We start from the raw sequence: 20,987 nt of genomic DNA on the forward strand, positions 1-20,987 counted from the left end.
ACAATTCAACTGTAACCTATTGCTTTGCAATAAACGTTGGATTCCTAACCTCTCAAGCTTCTGGGTTTATTGGCATAAACTCAGGAGATAAGCCATTTTTGGCTTACAACAATAGTGTGATAGGAAGTCCTGCTGAGAATGGACCCACTGACATTAATGAGGTAGATTCAAGTAACAGGTTTCCCTGGCAGAACCCCATGCAAGGAGTGCTGCTAACCCAACAGGGCTTTGCTCCTCTCTTTCCCTGTTTCCCCACCTGAGTGGGTTGGGAGAACCCACAAGACAGTGTATGGGGGGGGGGGGAATTCTTCCGCCAGGCAAGCAGAAATGTTTGATGATTGAGTGGGGTCTCCTTAGCGTTACACTGAATTCCACCCACTGGACCTTAGTTACGTCTTTTAACTTCTTATCTCAGTGCACTTTTTGAGTCCATGGCTCCCTTGACCAACTACATTCTTTCTGCGGCACCCCTGTGGGGCTCAGGAGCCCAGTTACGTCACCCCTTGCCTGCAGAGATGACAGCCTCTCACACTTTTGCGAACACCCTCCCTTGTGGAGTGTTCCCTCAGCATCCTCTCCTCTCCCCTTGGGCGTTCTCCGGGCAGCTGCTGGCACCGCCACTCGCCTCTCTGAGCTGCCCCCTTGCCCCAAAGAGAGACGCCTCCTCACACTGCCCCACGGAGGCCTGGGAAGCACCCCCTGGCCAGCCCAAGAGGCACCATTTGCCTGGGAAGCTTGCAGCCAGGGCTGCTGCAACAAACAGCTGTGCAAGCCTTGGGGAGGCAGAGACGCAAGTGTTGCTCACTGCACCCCTGACCAGCATTCAAGATGCCCCAGGGTGCCACAGCACACTGGTTGAAAACCATTGCCCCAAACCCCTATAGGGGTTTTGGCAGGGAGCATGGGGAGAGGAAGGGGGAGGAGAGTCCTGTTGCACAAGCCAAAATCTTTGCGCTGACAGAATGAGTTGGTTGGATACCAATTGACTGCAGTGGCTGACACAACCCAAGAAAAATGTTTGGAGGGTAACTTTAAGCCTACTATTAAAAACAAAACAAACAAAACAAAACAAAACCCCTACCATTTTACAGTTTGATAGTACAACCCTATGCATTAATTCCATGTGTGAAAATACAGCAAATCCACAAAAAAGCAATAAGCTTTTTGACTGGTAGGAGTTGCACACAAATTACTGATGAAACCAAGTGCCAAGCTCACACAGAATGGACACAGATCTGTCTTCATGCAGTGACCTGGGATTTAAACACGGCAGTCATGCCCTCTATTGGTAGAGCCTAATTGTCTGAATTGTGTTGTTAAAGCACCATTAGCTATGCTCTTTGTATTTGTAGACACTGCATATAAACATTTTATCAGTGAAACATCTGCTTGTTTCATTTTTAGGTGCTAAATGAGCATTCAGCTCTTGTTCTGCACAACATGTAAGAACTGAATTTAAATCAGTGATTTGGATACTAAAGCTCTTTATCATGACTTTCCATTTTTAATCTCAAAGAAATGTTATGCAAAACAGTGTTCTGGATGTTGCTTTTTGAAAGAGTACTGTACAGTAGTGATGGGATTTGTTGCTGGTGGTTGCACATGTACATTACTTATTTCTACGCTTCATTTGGTATATTCCACAAATACTCTTCCAAGAAATCTTCCGTTATTATCCCTTCTTACATATAAGTTGTGCCACATGTTTAACAATGGAAGGCAGGGCTTTTAGATTGTATGTGGGCAGAAATATGAGAAATGTAATAAGTGCAAGAAATAGATGACAAAGACTGCACAACTTGAGTACACTTATTTGGGAGGAAATCCCCTTGAGTTTCCAGGTAAGCACGCGTAAATAACATTGCAACGAAAAAGACTCCCATTTGGCAGATATCAGAATCATGTAAAGAACCCTCAAAAAGCAGAATTAATAACTGTATGGGATATAAAGACATACATTTAGGTAAAATATGAAATGTGAACTGAGTTTAGTGATCAATAATTTGTTTATAAAACCATATATGAATATTTTGGCAATGGACTCATTGAATGATCAGAGATTGTCGAATGTGACCAATGGCTGTTGTTTCATACCTATACTGTGTTGTATGTTTGTTTAAAACAGACATGTAACCCAAAGGCAAATTGAAGATAAAAAGGGAGAGGCAAAAGTCATCATCTGTTCACTTTTGGGACATTTGAACAGCTTGTGAATGAAACAGCAAGTGGAATGAAACAAGCTGGCCTTCTCCTCCTGCTGTGGTATAGTGTTAATTTGAAGTGTAGGAGCTTTATCATGGCAGCCTCCATAGTCACACCCCCATGTTCATGGTCAGAAAACAGTGTTGATCTATTCATTTTCTCTCTCTCTCTCTCTCTCTCTCTCTCTCTCTCTCTCTCACAACAGCATGTAATAGGGTCAGTATGTCTGCAGCAGGCATGGCCAAACTTGGCCCTCCAGCTGTTTTGGGACTTCAACTCCCATCATCCCTAGCTAACAGGACCAGTGATCAGGGATGATGGGAATTTTAGTCCCAAAACATCTGGAGGGCCGAGTTTAGCCATGCCTGGTCTACAGGCTCATGCAAAGGAACTCCACCTGTTGAACCCAACCTTTATTAGAAAGGCAAACTATCTTGCAAAAAAGTGTAACTATACAAAGTACTAGTGTGAAGTAGAATTCAGCCTCTGCTTGGTATTTTCCTCACATGAATCTGTACCAAACAAACTTGAAAGGCTCATTATTCCTTCATTCAGTTGCCAGAGCAAGGAAAGTCCATTCATTATCCTAGTGCCACACCAGATGATGATGTCACTCCTGCTCTGGGGAGAAAAAACACACATGCAGTGACACCCTGGAGTCTCATGTGCTCTTCCTACCCAGGATATCGCCACAGAGGTTTCCCTGTACTAAATAGTTTGTGCCCCACAGGGGGAAAAGGGTCTCATCCGTGCTGGCCCCTATTTTCTACCCCAAATTCCCCTTTCTCTGCCTTTCTGGCTGCCGCTTTCACTCTGCCTTCTCTGTTTGGGCCCACAGCAGACTTTAGGGCTAGCATCACCCTTCCTCCATTTGTGCCTTGGTCCCACAGCGTGATAATTATAACCCACATTACTATGCGCTTTGCATCAAGAAAGTCTATTCTAGTTGAGAAGGCGACCATATACGGAACCACTTATCCATGGTTCCTGATGGAGCAGTGCTGCTGCTGCTGCTGCAGTGCTGGAATTTTGCAGCATTTCTTTCTTTCTTTGATGAAATTAAGGAAGTGGGTAGCTTCTGGTGCAATGTTTGCAACAGGCAGAGTGACCAAAAAATAATAAGAAGGGGAGCAGCTACCCAGAAACTGGCAAGATCTCTCAATATTATTAGGCAGGATTGGACTTCCACCAACGGCACCCCCTCAGATCCCTCCATTGGGTGACTCTGCTGCATTGGCGAGCGTCTAATCCTTTCCCACTTCAAGCTTCCCCTGTGCACACATTTCGATCTATGCTATTTTTTCCCCTGTAAGTGCCACTGCTCCGCCGTACAAGCTGGCACACACCGGCCTCCTGGGCGACCGCCGTGGCTTCTTTCTCTCTTTCCCCGGGAGCGAGGTCTGCCCCGGGGGGGCGAAGTGGGCGTGTGCGCGCGGGGCAGCGGAGACGGCGCCTCGGGGCCAAAGCCAGGTGGTGGGCGAGGCGAGGGCGCCCAGGGTAGGGTAGGGAGGGGTAGCCTTTGGCACTCTCGACGCCGCCGCCGCCGTCTCCTTCGGTCCCTCGGCGCTATATGAAGGGTCGGAACGGTGCGGGCGGCGGGAAAAGAAGGCAAGGGGCAGGCGGGGCTAAAGCAGAAGGTCTGCAGATGACCGCAGGCAGTAACTCACGCGCGCAGCCAGAGACGTCTTCTGCCGCCGCGCCAACTCCCGCCTCCCACGAGCATGAGGAGGGGGAAGAAACCCACGCGAGTCGTTTCCTCCGCGCAGCCTGAAGGGCGGCTGAGCTAGAGAGCAACGTGGATTGATCCATTCGCTTAGCGCTGAGCGGGTGGAAGGGAGGGGAAAGGCGAAAAAGCAGCCTCGAGAGGGGAAGGACTCTCTCTCTCTCTGCGCCCCCCCCCTCTTTTTAATGTTATTTTTACACGCAGCTCCTTCGGCGGCGAAGAAGCCGTAGGAATGGGTGGCAGCAGAGCCGCGGCTGCTGCGCCCCAGTTGGTGGCAAGGCGCCGCTGAGGGACTCTTCTTCTCCTTCTCTCTCCCTCGGGGACGCACGCCATACGCGGCGCGCACCCACAGAGCAACTCCTCAGGCGCGACGAGGCAGCTCGCTCTCGGGGTGTTTTTTGCCCCCCCCCCCCCCGCTTCTGAGGAAGGACGGCAAGAGGAGGAGGAGGAGGAGGCTGGTGGGGAAGAAGAGGACCTGCCCAGCGATGCCTTTGTGCCCGCGAGAGGCGAGGAAAGGGCGCCAAAAAGCGGCCGCCCGCCTGGCGGACTGCGGCTAGTTTGCGCCGAATCCGCCGCCTCTCTTCTCGCCTCCCCCCCCCCCGCCACCCGCGCAACTTCCAGGAGCGGATTAGGAAGAGGAAGACGATGCCCGATTGAGCTGCCTGCTGCTGGAAGGTAAAAAGATAAGGTGATGGTGATACCCCTGCTCCTCCTGTACGTGGCGGGGTCCTGCTGGGTTTGAGTTGGGGAAGGAAGAGTTGATTTCTCCCCCCCCCCAAAAAAAAAGAGGGAGACGGGGTGGCTGGGGTGGGGAGGGGGAAGAAAGAAGGTGGTCCAAAAGAGCAAATGTGTTTGTGTGTGTTGGAAACAAGGGGAGGGAAACAAAAGTAAGAGCGGAGAGGAGAGGAGGAAGGTTGGAGAAGAGAATAGAGGAAAGGGTGCAGCAGACCTACCAAGTCCTTCCACCTTCTTTCTTTCTCTCCTCCCTTCCCCCCAACCCTACAAACTGCGGATTGGCGACACTGGCCAGCCTGGGTGTATTATGTCTGCACTGCGAAGGAAATTTGGGGACGACTACCAGGTAGTGACCACCTCGTCCAGTGGCTCCGGCTTCCACCAGCAGCAGGCGCCGGCGCACAAGAAGAAGCGCCAGCGGTTTGTGGACAAGAACGGACGGTGCAACGTTCAGCATGGCAACCTGGGCAGCGAGACGAGCCGCTACCTGTCGGACCTGTTCACCACCTTGGTGGACCTCAAGTGGCGCTGGAACCTCTTCATCTTCATCCTCACCTACACGGTGGCCTGGCTTTTCATGGCCTCCATGTGGTGGGTCATTGCCTACATGCGAGGTGACTTGAACAAAGCCCATGACGAGAAGTACACTCCTTGTGTGGCCAACGTCTACAACTTCCCCTCCGCCTTCCTCTTCTTCATAGAGACAGAGGCCACCATTGGTTATGGCTACCGATACATTACAGACAAATGTCCGGAGGGCATCATCCTTTTCCTGTTCCAGTCCATCCTGGGTTCCATTGTGGATGCATTTCTCATTGGCTGCATGTTCATCAAGATGTCCCAACCTAAGAAAAGGGCAGAGACGCTGATGTTCAGCGAACATGCTGCCATCTCCATGAGAGATGGCAAGCTCACCCTCATGTTCAGGGTGGGCAACCTCCGCAACAGTCACATGGTCTCTGCACAGATCCGCTGCAAACTCCTCAAAGTAAGTTGAAGGCTCTCTTTCTTGTCATCTGTGCTAACCACACATGCATGTTCCTCTCTATGTTTCACCTTTTTTCCAAGTTTGCACTCTACACCTCTCTTCATTAAACAAGATTTCATTGAAGCATTCATGCCTCCCTTTTTGCCTTTTGCTCACCCCTTATGGTGTCTCCTTTGCCTCCATGCAGTCTTCTGTATTTTATGTTTGCTGGATCTGCTTTGCTTTTTCATTAGAACATCAAGGTCTACCAACCAGAGCCAGGTGCTGAGACATACAGTTTATAGGAAAGAACAGGGTGCCTCTGCCCGTATCGTTTTGAGCCTTGGAATTTGTTTTCAGTTCCAGGGCTCCTAGTCATTTCAGACAGAAGCCCACTCCTCAATAGCTTTCTTCATTTAAGCTGCTTAATTTTAGTGGGGAAAGTGATTTTGTTGCTGTTGTTAAGCAATGAGAGTAAGAAACTTTTTCAATCAGATTTCAAATCTCCTAGCAGATCCCGATCAATCTACTTTCTGCCCACCCTATGGAGATCTTTCGGCACTTCCCTTCCTTGTTTTTCCAGCTCTAGTGCAGTTGCATTGTCATTTCTCATCAGTTCTCTTCAGCAAATATCCCCTGCCTGTCTGTGGTTCCTTCCACCATGTAGTCCCTATAGCACCGTCTCTCATTCCTCTTTAAAAAAGCATGAATTCCTTCATATCTTTCCCAGTTCTCAGGGCATATCCCCTTTCCACAGACAAATTCCAAAAACTGGAATCAACAATAAACTCTCTGAGACATCCAGCCTTTAAATCAAGACTTTCTCCTACCCTCTTCTTTTTGTAGTACTGTGTGAAACAGTCCACTAGCATGTTACCTTTTTAGAATCCTTTAAATTCATTAAACCACCTGTTCTTATAAGTAAAATGGAAAGATGGTTGCTCTCTGGAGCTTAATAGAACAATATGTTTTTCAGAGTTCAGTCCTTCGATTGAAAATATTGATCACCCCCACATCATAAAGGTCAACTGAGTTCAGTGGAGGTTTCACTTTAGGAGTATGAGTGACAGATAGTGATGTCATATATACCTTCGAAGGACTCATTTTTTCTACATCCAGAATATTGCTTTGCCTCTGTCTTAAGACTGATCAGATAAATAGAATCCACAATCTAGAATCGCTCCAATAGCCTCAGGTCAAAATAATATTCTCCACCAGCCACATCTATGTACACAGTTAGCTTGCTTAAATGTATGTCATGTGATTTGAATATTCTAAAGCACCATATAGATGCATTATCACCACTGTCCTTGGGGTCTGTGTACAGGAGTATAGCTACAGCCTTTTAAATACCCAGTTAAAATACTGTCTGTACTGTACATGGTTATATAATATCAAATAAGGGCAGTTCATGCCACCGAGGCTTTGTGAGATGCAGTGCTGCCTATCTCCTAATTGTTGGGACTGCTCTATAAGCTCTCATGCTCCTCCCTTCCCTTTGTGCATGAGGGATAATAGTTCTTCCTTCCTTTCCATTTTGGAGTTAACTACAGTTAGTGTTACACCTGTTGTGGCATTTTTACTACCCTGAATTAGTGCCAAACCACATTTTGCAGTTGGGATTAGAGGCAGCTTTGCAAACTGTTTGGGCTAACTATGGCTAGAGTAAATACTAGTGGAGAAATGAATGCTAAGCTTAGTGTGGAGGTGATAAAAAATAGATTAATGATGAAAGACTATTGTGACAATAAAATCAAGAGCTCTTTGCTGAGAGGGACATGTTCTTCTCTGGTTTTGTAATTTTTGAAGGCTGCTGTAACAAAAAAAATTTTTTGCGTTCTGCTAGGTTTTTCTCCAAACACTCTTTCAAGACTTTGTGGTGGAGGCTTAATGGGTCTGACAGTCTTATTGCATTTTAAGTTTATGGAGATAACACTGACTTCACTGGGACTCTCATTGTGGGTACTAGTGTCACTCATGAATGGAGATTGTGAAGAGAAAGTTCCATATAGGTTCGAGTAGGTTGCCCACATTGCTTTTTAGCACTGTAGGCTAGATGGGACTTTTATTAATAGTAATTAAATCCAGACCCCTGAACATCAATACAACATCTCAAGAGTGAAGAAATTCCAAACATTAAGAAAGAGGTCAACAATAGTTAAACATTTGTGCGCTCAAGGAGTCACTGGTTCGATGAAACTTTTAGTGACACGCCTAGTTCTTAATTGATTGAATAATGAAAAGTAAATTATAATAAATTTAGGAAATTGGACCATGACATAGCATACCCCAAGCTATTATTTATTAAAAGATGACGCGAAGCTACCCATAGCTGCATTAGGATAAAATTCATAACTGTGATAAAAAATGCATGAAGAACTATTGCAGCTTTTCCTACCAAGACATACTTTAAAAAACCAATCTGGAAATTTCCACTAATAAGCATTGTAGTCACAACTTTCCAGCTTCCATGTAGAGAAGTAGCTTTTTATCAGTAATGTAAATCAGTAAACTAAATTGCAGGTTCAGTATCCTCATTAGTATTTGTCTAGAGGGCACCGACATATACCACAGAATGGACTTTCATTATTAGGCTGTAATAACCAATTATGAAGTACAGATGATGGAATTTAGCACAACCCTGCATTTAAATTAATTATTTCCCAGAGTTCTGATTTGCATCGCACACCAATTACCATGCTGATTGATACATTATGAAGTTGCTGCTTTCTATAACATTGAGATGTCTCTGCATATGATTTACTAGACAGCTGAAGCAGCTTTTTAGAGTTAGACAGTCGCTCAGAAAATGCGATGAACTTTATAGAAGGGAATCATACTTCGCAGCTACATAGCTGTGTAGTGTACGCTTGTCGAGTGAGTAGATTTGTTTCAGAATATCTTTAAGAATATAGTCATTTTAACTCTTCTGCTAACATGTGTGGGTGGGGGAAAAAGGGATTTAGACCAAATGCAATAAGAATTTAATGTTGTATTTTAAATCTGTACAATATCTAACTTTTGTAGTATATGCTGTGCCCGTTAACAGAGAACGATAGTTGCACAGATGTCATGCTTATGTGTGAAAGCTGAATTGCTGAACAGCCCCAAGAAAAGAAAATGGTAAATTGTGGATGACATACTTTAGGGTGGAGTAAAGAATTTGCTTAAGAAGCATCACAGCAAATTCAATAAAGTGAAATCTAGATCCAATGTCAAAGTGGCAGATATCTTTCCCCCCATCTCTTGACTACAGAGAGCAAAGTGATATATGTTTGTTGAAAATAATTTGATGTTGAACAAATTAGGATTTGAAGGATACCATATTTGGAAAAGTTAGCATAGAATATACATCTATTTTACAAGTATGAGATCTCAAAGGAACCCAGTCAATCATCTTAATGTTCAGTTCATACTCTCTCTCTCTTTTTTTAATAAAGAAAACACTGTCATGTTGGTGAAGCAAGGTTCAGAAAACATGAATCACAGTGAATGGCACCTTAATTTGGGTGGTATAGTTTGTGAAGCTAGGTATTAACAGTAGATGAAGAGAGAGATTCACCCTAAAGGGCCTGAGTTAGAAAGTAAATTGCATCATAGCTGTCAACTTTTCCCTTTTCTTGCGAGGAATCCTATTCGGAATAAGGGAATGTCCCTTTAAAAAAGGAAAACGTTGACAGCTATGAATTGCATACAGGGAGATGGAGCCTTGCAGTGGGGTTAGTTCTATTTTATTGTAAAACGTATTAATGTGTTCTAAAATTTATACCCAATCAGCAATTCAGGAATGGCTTTAATTGGTGGGTTCTCTTATTCACACCCTTGTGAAATAAATAGGGCCAGGCAAGGATACAGCAACGTTCACACGCTGTTGTCATTCAGTTTGGTGGGGTTTCCCTTGAAGTTAAGGAAACAATATGGAAAGAAAGAAACTAAGATCCCCAGGAATGATATTAATGAAAATAGTTGGGTTGTATCCAAATATGTCATATTCAGAGTATGACAGAGCAGTCCTAAGTTCCCCATTTCTGCTTCCTCGTAGATAGATTGCTGGGAGCAGGTGGATTGGGCCAGATCCCTGTGCCAGCTCTAGTCTGGCATAATGATCAGGCCTGCAGTGGCTGTGAGGAGCCATTCAGGATCCAGTGGTAGGGACTTCTGTGCTCAATCTAAACCCTTTTGCAGCCTGGCATATGGATGGTGGTGGTTCAATTGCAGCCTTTTCCATGCACCATTGATTTTAGTGGAACAACTCTGAGTGTGACTTAGCCCAATACAACCCCATGTATTTTATCAGCTGATATGAACTACAAGCAACTCCTCATTTATACAGAGGTGGTGTTCCAAGGCACTGTACACATTACTGGGATTTGCTAAAGCCCTCGCCCTGCCGCCTTGCAGTTTTGAAAATGGTGCATGCGCCAGTGGTCATGTGTGTTCCGATCACACATGGGCAGTTGCCTGTAGTTTTAGAGCTGCTTTTTTAAAATATTTCAAGCAAAGCAGTATGTTTAGCCAAAAGCAGGGGTCAGCAAACTTTTTCAGCAGGGGGCCAGTCCACTGTCCCTCAGACCTTATGGGGGGGGGCGGAGTATATTTTGAAAAATAAATAAATGAACGAATTCCTATGTCCCACAAATAACCCAGAGGTGCATTTTAAATAAAAGGACACATTCTCCTCATATAAAAACACCAGGCAGGCCCCACAAATAACCCAGAGATGCATTTTAAATAAAAGGACACATTCTACTCATGTAAAAACACACTGATTCCCAGACCGTCCGTGGGCCGCATTTAGAAGGCGATTGGGCCGCATCCAGCCCCCGGACCTTAGTTTGCCTACCCATGGCCAAAAGCATCTGCCTAATTAACAATGTCTGCTTATACTGCTGCATGTTAAGTGTAGTTGTACGTCCAAGAAAGGGTAGCAAATGTTTCTGAATACAGTTGCTGCCTGATAGCACTAGCTGCCGGAAGAAATAGAAGCAATATCGGAATGAATAGAAACGCTCACCAAGGATAGAAAGTGTGGCATGTGGTAGATAGAGTATTTCCTCAGGGTTCAACTTCTCACTGTATCATGGTCACTGAATATTCTTAGGCATTTCAACAACTTTCAGCCTAACTTATTCACAACATTATAGTGAGAATAACATGGTGTAGCACCATGTAAAGCATGCTATGCCCGTTGGAAAAAAAAGAGACAAATTAATATAATTATTGAATATAAAAAGAACTGAAAGAAAACGGACAACAAGTTCTTGGTCTGAATAACTTCAGAGATTGGTCAAGGGTCATAAGAAGTCCTTCAGCACACCCCCTCAAATAACGATAGTAAAAATAAACAAAGGTAGATGCATCCAGCTATACCCATTCTAGACTGTTAATGTTCACCTTCCAAGTCTCTCTTGTGGTCTTCTCTTGGCCCTTTCCTGCCCAACACTACTATCTAACCCTTTTTTAGGGTTTCAGGCCTTTCTCTCTCTTGCAGCTCTTCAATTTTCTGATTCCATGACTAATTTTCCCCATTTCCTTATCTTCTAGTTTGACAGTATTTTTATTTTTCCTGCCAACATTTTAGGGATGTTGCCAATCAGAAAGGGAATAGTTTCTATTTCCCATTAACTGCAAGGTTCCTAGGTTGTGAAGCCTTGGCCCTTCTTTGCAAAAGGTCCACCAGGAAACTTTTGACCTTCCTGTGCTCTACTTCCCCTCTGAACCTTTAACTCTCCTGTGGTAGAGAGCACCTGAAGCAAGAAGGAACCATTTCATAGCAACCAAATAGAACACGAAATGGTGGAACAGTTTCATTCAGTCACACACTGACACAAATGTTCAAGATCCGGAACCATTCAAGGAATCTTCCCCAATAATGCAGATACTGGGCTGGTTCCTACAGAAATGCAGAAAAAAATGCTATTGACTCTTGTCCTACAGTGACACAACTAAAAAGGATGTACACACTTTTCTTTCGCTTGTTTTAGCAACCACATTATGACACCCAACAATTCTCCAAAGCTCATGAGCTGCTGAACATTTAATTATAGTAAGATGTATTTATAAATAATTCATGCATGTTCTGTAATGTTTGGCTCCTCTCCTCCTCCCTTTAAAAACAGCATTTCTGCATGATCTTTTTGTTTGGATTTTCTCTCGGATGATTGATAGCAGGAACTGTTGGCAAGGATGTGACTTGCTGTCACTCTCTTTAAACTCACTGTATTAGCTTGTGATTTCTCTCTCTCTTTCTTTCTTCATGTTTTATATAGTCTCGGCAAACGCCTGAGGGTGAATTTCTCCCCCTCGATCAACTTGAACTGGATGTAGGTTTTAGCACAGGGGCAGACCAACTTTTTCTTGTTTCGCCACTTACAATCTGCCATGTGATAGATTCCAAAAGCCCCTTCTATGACCTTTCTCAACGAAGCATGCAGACGGAACAATTTGAGATTGTTGTCATCCTAGAGGGCATCGTGGAAACAACTGGTGAGTACAGTGATCTCAAAGTTGCTCAAACCACATGTTTGTGTTTAGTTTCAAATATTATTCCTCCCTACCTTGGCACTAAAGACAAATAAAACAAAAGGTTATTTCTTAATGTTGATATTGCATTAACACACAGTAGGTTGTACATGAGTAACTGAGTTGACGCTTTGGATTGCTTTTCCTGCCTCCCCAAATCCTAGACATAGTATGATAATAGGTTCCTGATATATCTGCCCTGGGCAGGTGAGGGGAATTCATAGGAATTCTAATTCCAGTATTTTCGTGTGCAGTCCTCCATATTCCAGAAACACTCCTATGGAGACTTCAGATCAGAATACAGATTACAAAACCACAAATATAGATCAGAGCTGAATTGTAGTTGTGCAGAGGTTGTAGAATTGAGCCCCACCTCTTTATTAATTAGGGATTTTGTTGCTGCTACAAGTGAGGAGTCCCAGGTTGTGGTCCTCTGAGTGTTTAAAATGTATTGTATTTTAAATCTGTTTTTAGAAACTTGTGTTCTGATGGTTTTATTGTACTGTAACCTGCTCTGGTGTTATATGATGAAAGGTGGACTAGGATTTTTCTTGCAAGTAATTAATTAACCTCACTTTGTGAAATTTGGCTGGAGGATGTAAGGAATAATAATCTTTTGCATTCACTGTAGCAGATATGGATTAATTCTGGGTACACGTACAACCTTCAAATTATCTGCAGTGGTTAGCTCTGGATCTCCTTACACCAACCTTGCATGGAACAAAGGAGTGGGTTCCAGTGCTAGAGAAAGTTGCCTGTCTGGTTTATGCAAAGCATATTACTACAGATACGTGCTTATCCCTCCAAGCTATATCCTGCTCTGATAAAGGAGAGCAGTTTAGAGCCTGTTAGTGCTTCTTACCCTCTGGTTGGTCTATTCCCACTTGCTTCCTAGTGTGTCAAATATGTTTATGCTAGTACAGCGAATGAGCTCCTCCATTTACTCGGTGTGTTTTGTTTCAGTTGAAATCCAGAGCTGTGAGGGCCACACCAGTTCCGCTTACGTTGGTGGGTTAGGATGTTGCTTGTTTTGTATCCCTGTTCAGCTTTTGATAGTAGGATAAAACAATTCAGACCGTAGTGGAAATGAAAGGCGAAACTGCTGGAGCTCAGAAAACTCATTGGTGTGGTTATTAGCAATTGTAGCTGGAGAATTGAAGTTGAGTGTAGAATCAAAGGCAGCTAATAATAAATCTAATGGAGAAAGGGATGGTATTGTAAGTTGACAGAGACAAAAACGGAAACTGATTTCATGCAGAAGACGTATACATCGGATTTCTGTGCTACAGATTGATTTTATTGACTATGTTTCAGAGAAGAGAAATGGCAAGTGATATATAGGTAAGGAAGCTAAATCCAAATTACAATGTAGGTTCATTCAGTGTACATTCATTAAACCAAGAAGGTTTGGAAAGTTAATTTTAGCAGTAAATATAGTAGGCATTCTGATACCTTGATGAACTGCTTGCCCCAGAATACTCATGAGCTTTGCCATTTCCTTCCTTTGAGCGTGGAGACCAAGCATCCTTTAAATGTCTTGACAATGATAGTGTTTAACAGTTGCAGTTGTCACCAAGGAAATCCTGATTTATAGTCATGAATATTGTTGGGCGTGGAAGTGGCTGTCACCCCATTGAGCCACGTCTCAGAGTGGACCTGGTATGGATATGAAAACATCATAAAACAGTGTCTGTAAGCCTATACAGGTACATACTTTCCTGGTAATAAGCCCCTATGAAATGTGGGCTTTTTCTGATTGTACACATATAGGATTTCACTCTTTAGTTTGCGTAGCAAAGCAACCTAAACCAGTTGTAAAAAACAAGTTAGCAGAAGACAATGTTGGAGAAGAGTAGTAAATTTCAGTCTCCCAGTAGTTATGTTTTCTAGCAAATGCTGTAAGTAGCAGAAATGAGTCCGTTTGAATAGTTTATTCACATTTGTACATATGACTTAAAACTGTAAGTCAGTTTGAAGTGCATCACAGTCCTAACATTAATTACAGTATATTAAATAAATCTGATTTTTAGGTTCTAAAAGGCTTTGTAACAAATGCATCATTGGGTGGCTGTTTCCAAAATAGGGGTTATAGAGAGTTGGTATTAATTTAAAACTTAAGGAATCTGTATTTAAGAAACCTTTAAATTAGCTGTGGGAATCCTATCCTATGAGGCTGTTTTCCCCAAACTATGAGCACCTGCTCAACACCTGATGTCATATGTGACCTCAGGCAGGTAAGGACATGATTGGGATCAGCTGCACCTAAATAGTTCCTTGCTAGGGAATGACCAGTGGTCTGAGATTATGGGACTCCTATTCCAGCAACATTTGGAAGGCCAGAGGTTGTCCACCACTGTATTAAAAGGTATGAAGCAGTTTTCATTATTTCAGATTTGTGATTCTAGTTTTGTTTTGTTTTGTTGAGTTTTATAAACAAGAATAATGTTATACAAATAAGTAAACCAAGTTTTCTCATGTCATTTGTATATCACAAAGTTAGCGTAATAAATGTGGAAAAATATCTACAACATATGTTTCATTATTAGTGGTCAATGTAGAAGTTATTGGTTCATGAATTGGTTTAAACAATTAGGAAGAAGAAAAAAGAAGAGGGGGAGGGGGAATGGTGAGTGGGGTGGGGTTGGGTGGTTATGCTTCTATCATTCTACTTGGGGTAGGGGTTGTGTCAGCGTAACTTGTATGGCTTCTCTTGCTATTCACTTGTTGTATTTCCTTGGTGGTGAGAGAGGTTGTCGGTGGCTTAGGGTGTGGTTGGTTGGCTGTAGGGAGAATGGCTTTTGTGTGTGAGCAGGGTATGAGTGTGTATTTTTGAATCAGGTTAGCCAGATTGATTCGTATTCTAGTTTTGATGTGCTATGCGTATTTCAATAGCATGTCTACTCAGTAGTAAGTCAATGGGGCTTACTCCAAGGTTTAGGTTGTAGCCTCACGAAGCGTAAGTCACCATGCCAGTGTGGTGTAGTGGTTAGAGTGTTGGACTAGGATCTGGGAGTCTCAGGTTCAGAAAGCCACTCAGCCATGAAATTCACTGAGTAAAGGTAAAGGGTATAGGACAGTGTTCGAAATATTGATGTAATATAGATGTATTCTTACATTGACCAGGTCAGTGCCTTTAAACCCTGATCCAGATATTTGGGGTTGCAATTACACCTCCTGAGCAATTTTTGTTGCAGAATTTGCACATAAGTAGATGTACAGTGTAGTCATTGTAGGACATTGTCACCTGCATAGTAATAAACAATACTTCCAGATTTCAGGCACTTAACATTTACAGTTATCTTTCTGTACATAAAAAAACAGCCTTGGCAGAGACCTATTCCAAGAAAGGAAACTAATTTGTACATGTAGGGTGATTTTTTTGCACCCATTTCTCTGGTGCTAAAATTAAGAGCTAGGCCTGAACCATGTGATGAACAATGGATTATCACACAAAGGTATTTGGAGCAAAGTGGGCAGGACTTCCATAGCCCTTTATGTCACATCCTAAATTTGCAAATTAATCCTAAAATAGCCTGACTTATTTAGTATTTCAGTATTGGGAACATAGCATTGAATTCAAAGCACTACTACCTCAATACTGCAGAGCATAGGAATGGACTATGGCGTGTAATTCCAAGACTTCCTGAAACATACAAAAAATAATAATTCAGTGTAGTTACTGGTTAGCATTATTGGTTATTTAGCTGATAGTAAAGCATAGTACCTTAAAGCAAAATATAAAATGCATGGAACAATGATCTACAAAGTAGCTCTTAAGGTTTTTGGGAATGGGATAATTTTCTTTCTCATTCATTCCTAAAATATCACTGGATTTTAAAACCTTAGCCAGTTTATGTTACATTTCAATTGTTTGCTCTGAGCATGGGATTATTCAATGAACAAAATAAGTTTTCAAACTAAGTCCGTAAGAGTTACTCATTCAGAAACATTTTTACTAGCAAGGCTGCCCACTTATTCAATGCATGAATAATTGAAAAGGGGGGATAGAAAAAGAGAAGCAACTGTTGCAAAAAAAATAAAATCTCTGCTTTGTCACTGGTCACCTGGAGGCAATTCATAATCACCAGAGGTAAAGATTTAAGTTGCTGGGTTGCAACTATAATAATAATGCACAGTTACTGAGAAAAATCTTACCCCAGATCCAATCCACATTTGTTGCATGCATTGTCTGCTTCTCATTCTGTTTGTCCACCCTTCCCTTCATGTTCCTGTACTGAATGTACAATTAGCATACAGGTCACGATAAAACGTTATGGCAAAAATGATAAAACATTAATAGCTGAAACCTAGGGCTCTGGCAGGTCTCCCAGCAGCCATAGGATTTTGAGGACAGAGGGGCCGGAATCCATGGGCACAGCAGTAGGTCAGTACTGTATATAGGGACTGCCTTATTGCAGCTGTAAAAACCCTCAACAACTGTTGGTGCTTCAATGGAAGAGGGGTCGAAAAGGCAGCATTCTGGGGTGTGTCATGGGATCTGCTGGGTCCAAAGGCACCCTGAATCCCTGACACATCCCTAGAATACATCTTGGGACTATTGGGAGGGAAAATAAGAAAACTGGTGACAAGCTGCACCCTCTCATTTAGCTTCTTTCCTACCAGCGACCAGTGCCATATTTATGTATAAGCTAAACAAGCTATAGCTGAGGGTCCCACTCTCTTGGGGCCCCAAAAATTTTTTTAAAGGAAAGAAACAAACACCTGGATGTACATTTCCAAAGTATAAGATAAAAAACAAATAAAATAAAACCTACATACAGCAGCAGTGTTTTGTGTTGTGTAGGCTCCTATCTGTTATGTGCAAATGGCTTTAGGTACCTATTAGGTCCATAAATTACCATATAGCATATATTCAACACAAAAAACAGTGACAATTTGTTGTTGGTAAAGGACAGCTGGACATATAAAGGGCCCCATTACCTTCAGTAGCTTAGGGCCTCATCAGACCTAAATCTGGCCCTGCCAGCGACCCAGCTCAGTAGGATTGCTTTGTAAGGTAGTCATGATGCAATGTTATTTTAAGTACTGTACAGTGCTGTGAAGTTGCCCTCTGTTTATATAAAATTGACTTGCGCGTAGAGTCAGCCTCAGGAGCGATTGATCAATACAGAGGTAATAAAAGTGCCACATCCAAGAGTTGTGTTTTTCTTCCTTTCATTTGCGAAGAGCTCCCCAAAGGTACCACTTGATCCATGCTGCCCCTTCCTGGTTCTCATTAAGATCTTAATCCTGAGCATTCACTAGGGCTAATGTGTCGAAATAAACAGAAGAGGTCTTCATGCTTACCATTTATAAAGCTTATTGAATTTAAATGGAAATCCAATACCTGCCTGCTTGTACTAAGCTTTTAGGATAAAATTTGCTTGGGTAAGCTACTTGCAAAATTGTATAATGAGCATGAGGCTTAAATATTCCGTTTTCCCCACTTCAGAAGTACACACACACAGATTCTTTTATGATCAAGTCAACAGGCAAGGCTTCTCTTGTTAAACACTCCCTGTTTTCCCCAAGACATCGGAGCATTGCAGAGAAAAACAAAATCCCTAAAATAGAAATTGTGTGTGGTGCTCAGGAGTGAGAACTAAGAGCTTTGGGTGGCATCCTAGCTCTGATTCCCCCCCACCCCCTATTCACTCTCTAAGCTCACTTCTACCATGTTTTGTTTGTATACGTGTTTAGTAGGATGTGCATGTCTATACTATCTTGAATGTGTTGCAAATGCGTACAGTTCCAATAAACACCTATTGCATATGCAGCTTAGATGCAAAAAGCTCAATTCAGGGACAGTCCTGGCTTTCTGCCACAAGTAACTTTGTGTTGTATGGATTTCCCTAACCATGGATAGTGAAAGCCAGCTTTCCCTCAAACATGGTTTCAATCTCTGGTTGTGAGGGAGACACAGTTTGCACTAACCATGGTTTTTGTCAGTATACATATACTGAGAAATTATGATTTGATGAGGGGAAGGAAGAGGAAAAAATGCTCCAGAAAGGATAGGTGGGCAGGGGAAAAGATAGTTCGTGGTTTGCAAAGAGATTTGCAAAGATTTGCAGAGAGCCGTGTGCACAGGCCAAAGTGTTTAGTTTTGTTCATTAATTCTGGTGATTCCTTAGTACTAGGAAAGCTTTTTATTGTAGGCAAAAGAATGTTCTGTTTCTATGACCCTTTTCCCCATTCTGCTTTCTGGAAAGGCAAATATATTGCCATTAGTATAGCATGTTGTTGATGGTGATATTTAGTCCGGTAAAAAAAAAAAAAGTTGATTAAAACTCTTGAAAACACAGAAGTTGTCTCTTTTAAATCTGTTTTCTTAATTTTATGAGTTTTTCAGCTGTTCTGAAAACATTGTTAATATATATGCTAATATTTGACAAAAGTTTATATCTACAAAGGGCACTAAAAATACAAAGCAGCAGTATTTTGGGATTATTTAAAGAAAGCTGCAAGTAAATTTCATGTTGTGTTGTAAATTTCCTCAGCTGCCTCAGAAGGGAATCATGTAAGTACTTTGTGCTTATTTTATTAATTCTTTCCATGGAGAGGGAGTATGCAGATGATGTTATTCATCTATTATTGGTATGCTTTTAAAATTGCAATACCTATCCTAAAACAAAAAGTAATAAGTTTCAGGAAAGCATTTTAAATAACAACAACAATCTTGTTGCCTAAGCTTTGAAGCAGAGGCAAAAAAAAAATAATCCTCAGTGTTTTAAAAGTAATATATTTAATCTGGGTGCGACAAAACTATCAAATGCTATTATAGGCAGAAATGATACGTTGGAAGCCCTTTGCCTGCTTATCTGTTGTTGGTAGCCTAATAAAACTGCAGCGTTACCCTGCAATACAGTGATAAGCTACAGAACGTATTACATGTTCCTAGCTAATGAGAATTTGAAATATAGAGAAACCTCAAAGGAAACTGGTTCATGGATTCATTCTTAATGCTCTCTGAAAGTGTTCTTAATGTTATTTCAAGAACACCTTTAGCCTTGTTTTCTGCAAACAGAACTTAGACCGTACTTGTCACGTCGGGAAAAAGAATAGTTCATCACAGATCTGTATTAAAATGGTTTCACCAGGGTGAGTGGGAGAGACTGAGAGTGCCATAGGCAATATACTGGCAAGCCTGGTAGCTTGCCTCTGCATTTGCCATGTCACATTTGTGTGTTCAAGGACAGTTACCAGGCTCTGCTGGAAAGGTCAGGGAGTGAGCAGGGATTGGCATATTTCATGCCAGAGGCACTAGGGGCAATGTAAACCTCCAGAAAAAGACTGTAGCATGTCTTGGCCCCATAAGACTCCTGCTTTCATAGTTCACCAACTTCCGAGACTGTTGAATTGCTGATGTCATTAAACTTTTTTTTAATTAAAAAGAATCACCTGCACCTGTCCTTGCTTGCTAACTAAGTACTTGCTCAAACTGAAAAGCCTTACTATGCATTTGATAGAGGATGATCATGTCCTCTTTTTTTTTACCACAACTCAATCAGTTAAACAGAATAGTCACTAACTCGTAGGGAAGAAGCAATGAAATAAAGGTGTTATGACAATTACTCATCCAAAAGACCCACGTCCTCTTTTCCATTAGAATACATTGGCTCAAAATAGTACAGAAGCTCCAGATTTAAAATGGTTGGGTAGCCTTCAAAGCTCCAACAAGGGACCCATTTTCACTCTTCACTCTTGAGGACAAGGCTATATGCTTTTGTTGGTACACAGAGCACAGAATGGGTGGGATAGATGCTGTAGACTTGCTGGTACAGACAACTGTTCGGCTTTCTAATTCCTGGCTTTCTGTTCCATTAGGCTTCAAGATGAAGGGTACCCTCTCCCTCCCTTTCTCATTTTACTTTCACTGTGGGCACTGTGGAAAAGATGCCATATACATTGTGTCTCTGGTTGTTTTTTTCAGGGTGGGGGGGATAGATAGGGATCCTATTTATTCTTTTAGATCAAGTGTGTAAGCTGTATGATTTGCTGCCTCTGTTCATTATAATTACGCTCTCTGAAGCAGCATCCGTATACTCTGTCACTATTTTTTTAATTGATATAATTTTAATTTAATGTTTAATAAACCAATCTTTCTTTATTCCTCTTGTGTGATAGCTTCCTTTTTAACCAGGCCTTTGGTTAATCCGATTTACATCCTATTCCCTTTAAAAATTGGGGGGGGGGAGGCTATAGGGTGGCTGTTTTTGTTTTTATTAGGCATTTTCTGGGTAAAGGGTGTGTGTGTGTATGTGTGTGTATATATATATATATATATATATATATGCAGGTTTTGGTGTCTTCGGGTGTCTTCCCGTGTAAGAGTCGGGGTGTCTGTGCGACGTTTCGACGAGGTCTCACTCGTCATCTTCAGGCTGGTGCTTTCGGCTTCTTGTTACTGGAACAGAGCAGAGTCTGGTGTTTGAGTTCCTATAAATACTGTTGAGGGGTGTGGTGTATAGCCTCCAACGTTCTGGGCAGAAAGGAAGTTCCTAGATTAGTGTGCCTTTTCTTCTTTTGTTCCTAGATTAGTGTGCCTTTTCTTCTTTTGTTCCTTAAGAAAAGGCACACTAATCTAGGAACTTCCTTTCTGCCCAGAACGTTGGAGGCTATACACCACACCCCTCAACAGTATTTATAGGAACTCAAACACCAGACTCTGCTCTGTTCCAGTAACAAGAAGCCGAAAGCACCAGCCTGAAGATGACGAGTGAGACCTCGTCGAAACGTCGCACAGACACCCCGACTCTTACACGGGAAGACACCCGAAGATACCAAAACCTGCATTCCTGTACCCGTGAAAATCTACGAAAGCAAATATATATATAT

At 42.4% G+C, this 20,987-nt stretch overlaps 1 protein-coding gene across 2 annotated transcripts in view; it reads left to right on the top strand.

Annotated features, from left to right (window-relative positions):
* The first annotated feature begins 2,624 nt into the window (after positions 1–2,624).
* The window catches only part of KCNJ3 (potassium inwardly rectifying channel subfamily J member 3), a 114,116-nt gene continuing 95,753 nt past the window's right edge, over positions 2,625–20,987 (top strand). Inside the window, exons 1-3 of one of the 2 annotated variants that reach the window (XM_082198635.1) lie at positions 2,625–4,600; positions 4,956–5,648; positions 11,897–12,113. In XM_082198635.1, the coding sequence (XP_082054761.1) occupies positions 4,968–5,648; positions 11,897–12,113 (898 nt within the window). In that variant the 5' untranslated portion in view covers positions 2,625–4,600; positions 4,956–4,967. The other variant, XM_082198636.1, reaches the window with a different exon arrangement.

Source organism: Podarcis vaucheri, assembly GCF_965113315.1.
Source record: "Podarcis vaucheri genome assembly, chromosome: 1".
NCBI classification, from domain to species: Eukaryota; Metazoa; Chordata; class Lepidosauria; order Squamata; family Lacertidae; genus Podarcis; species Podarcis vaucheri.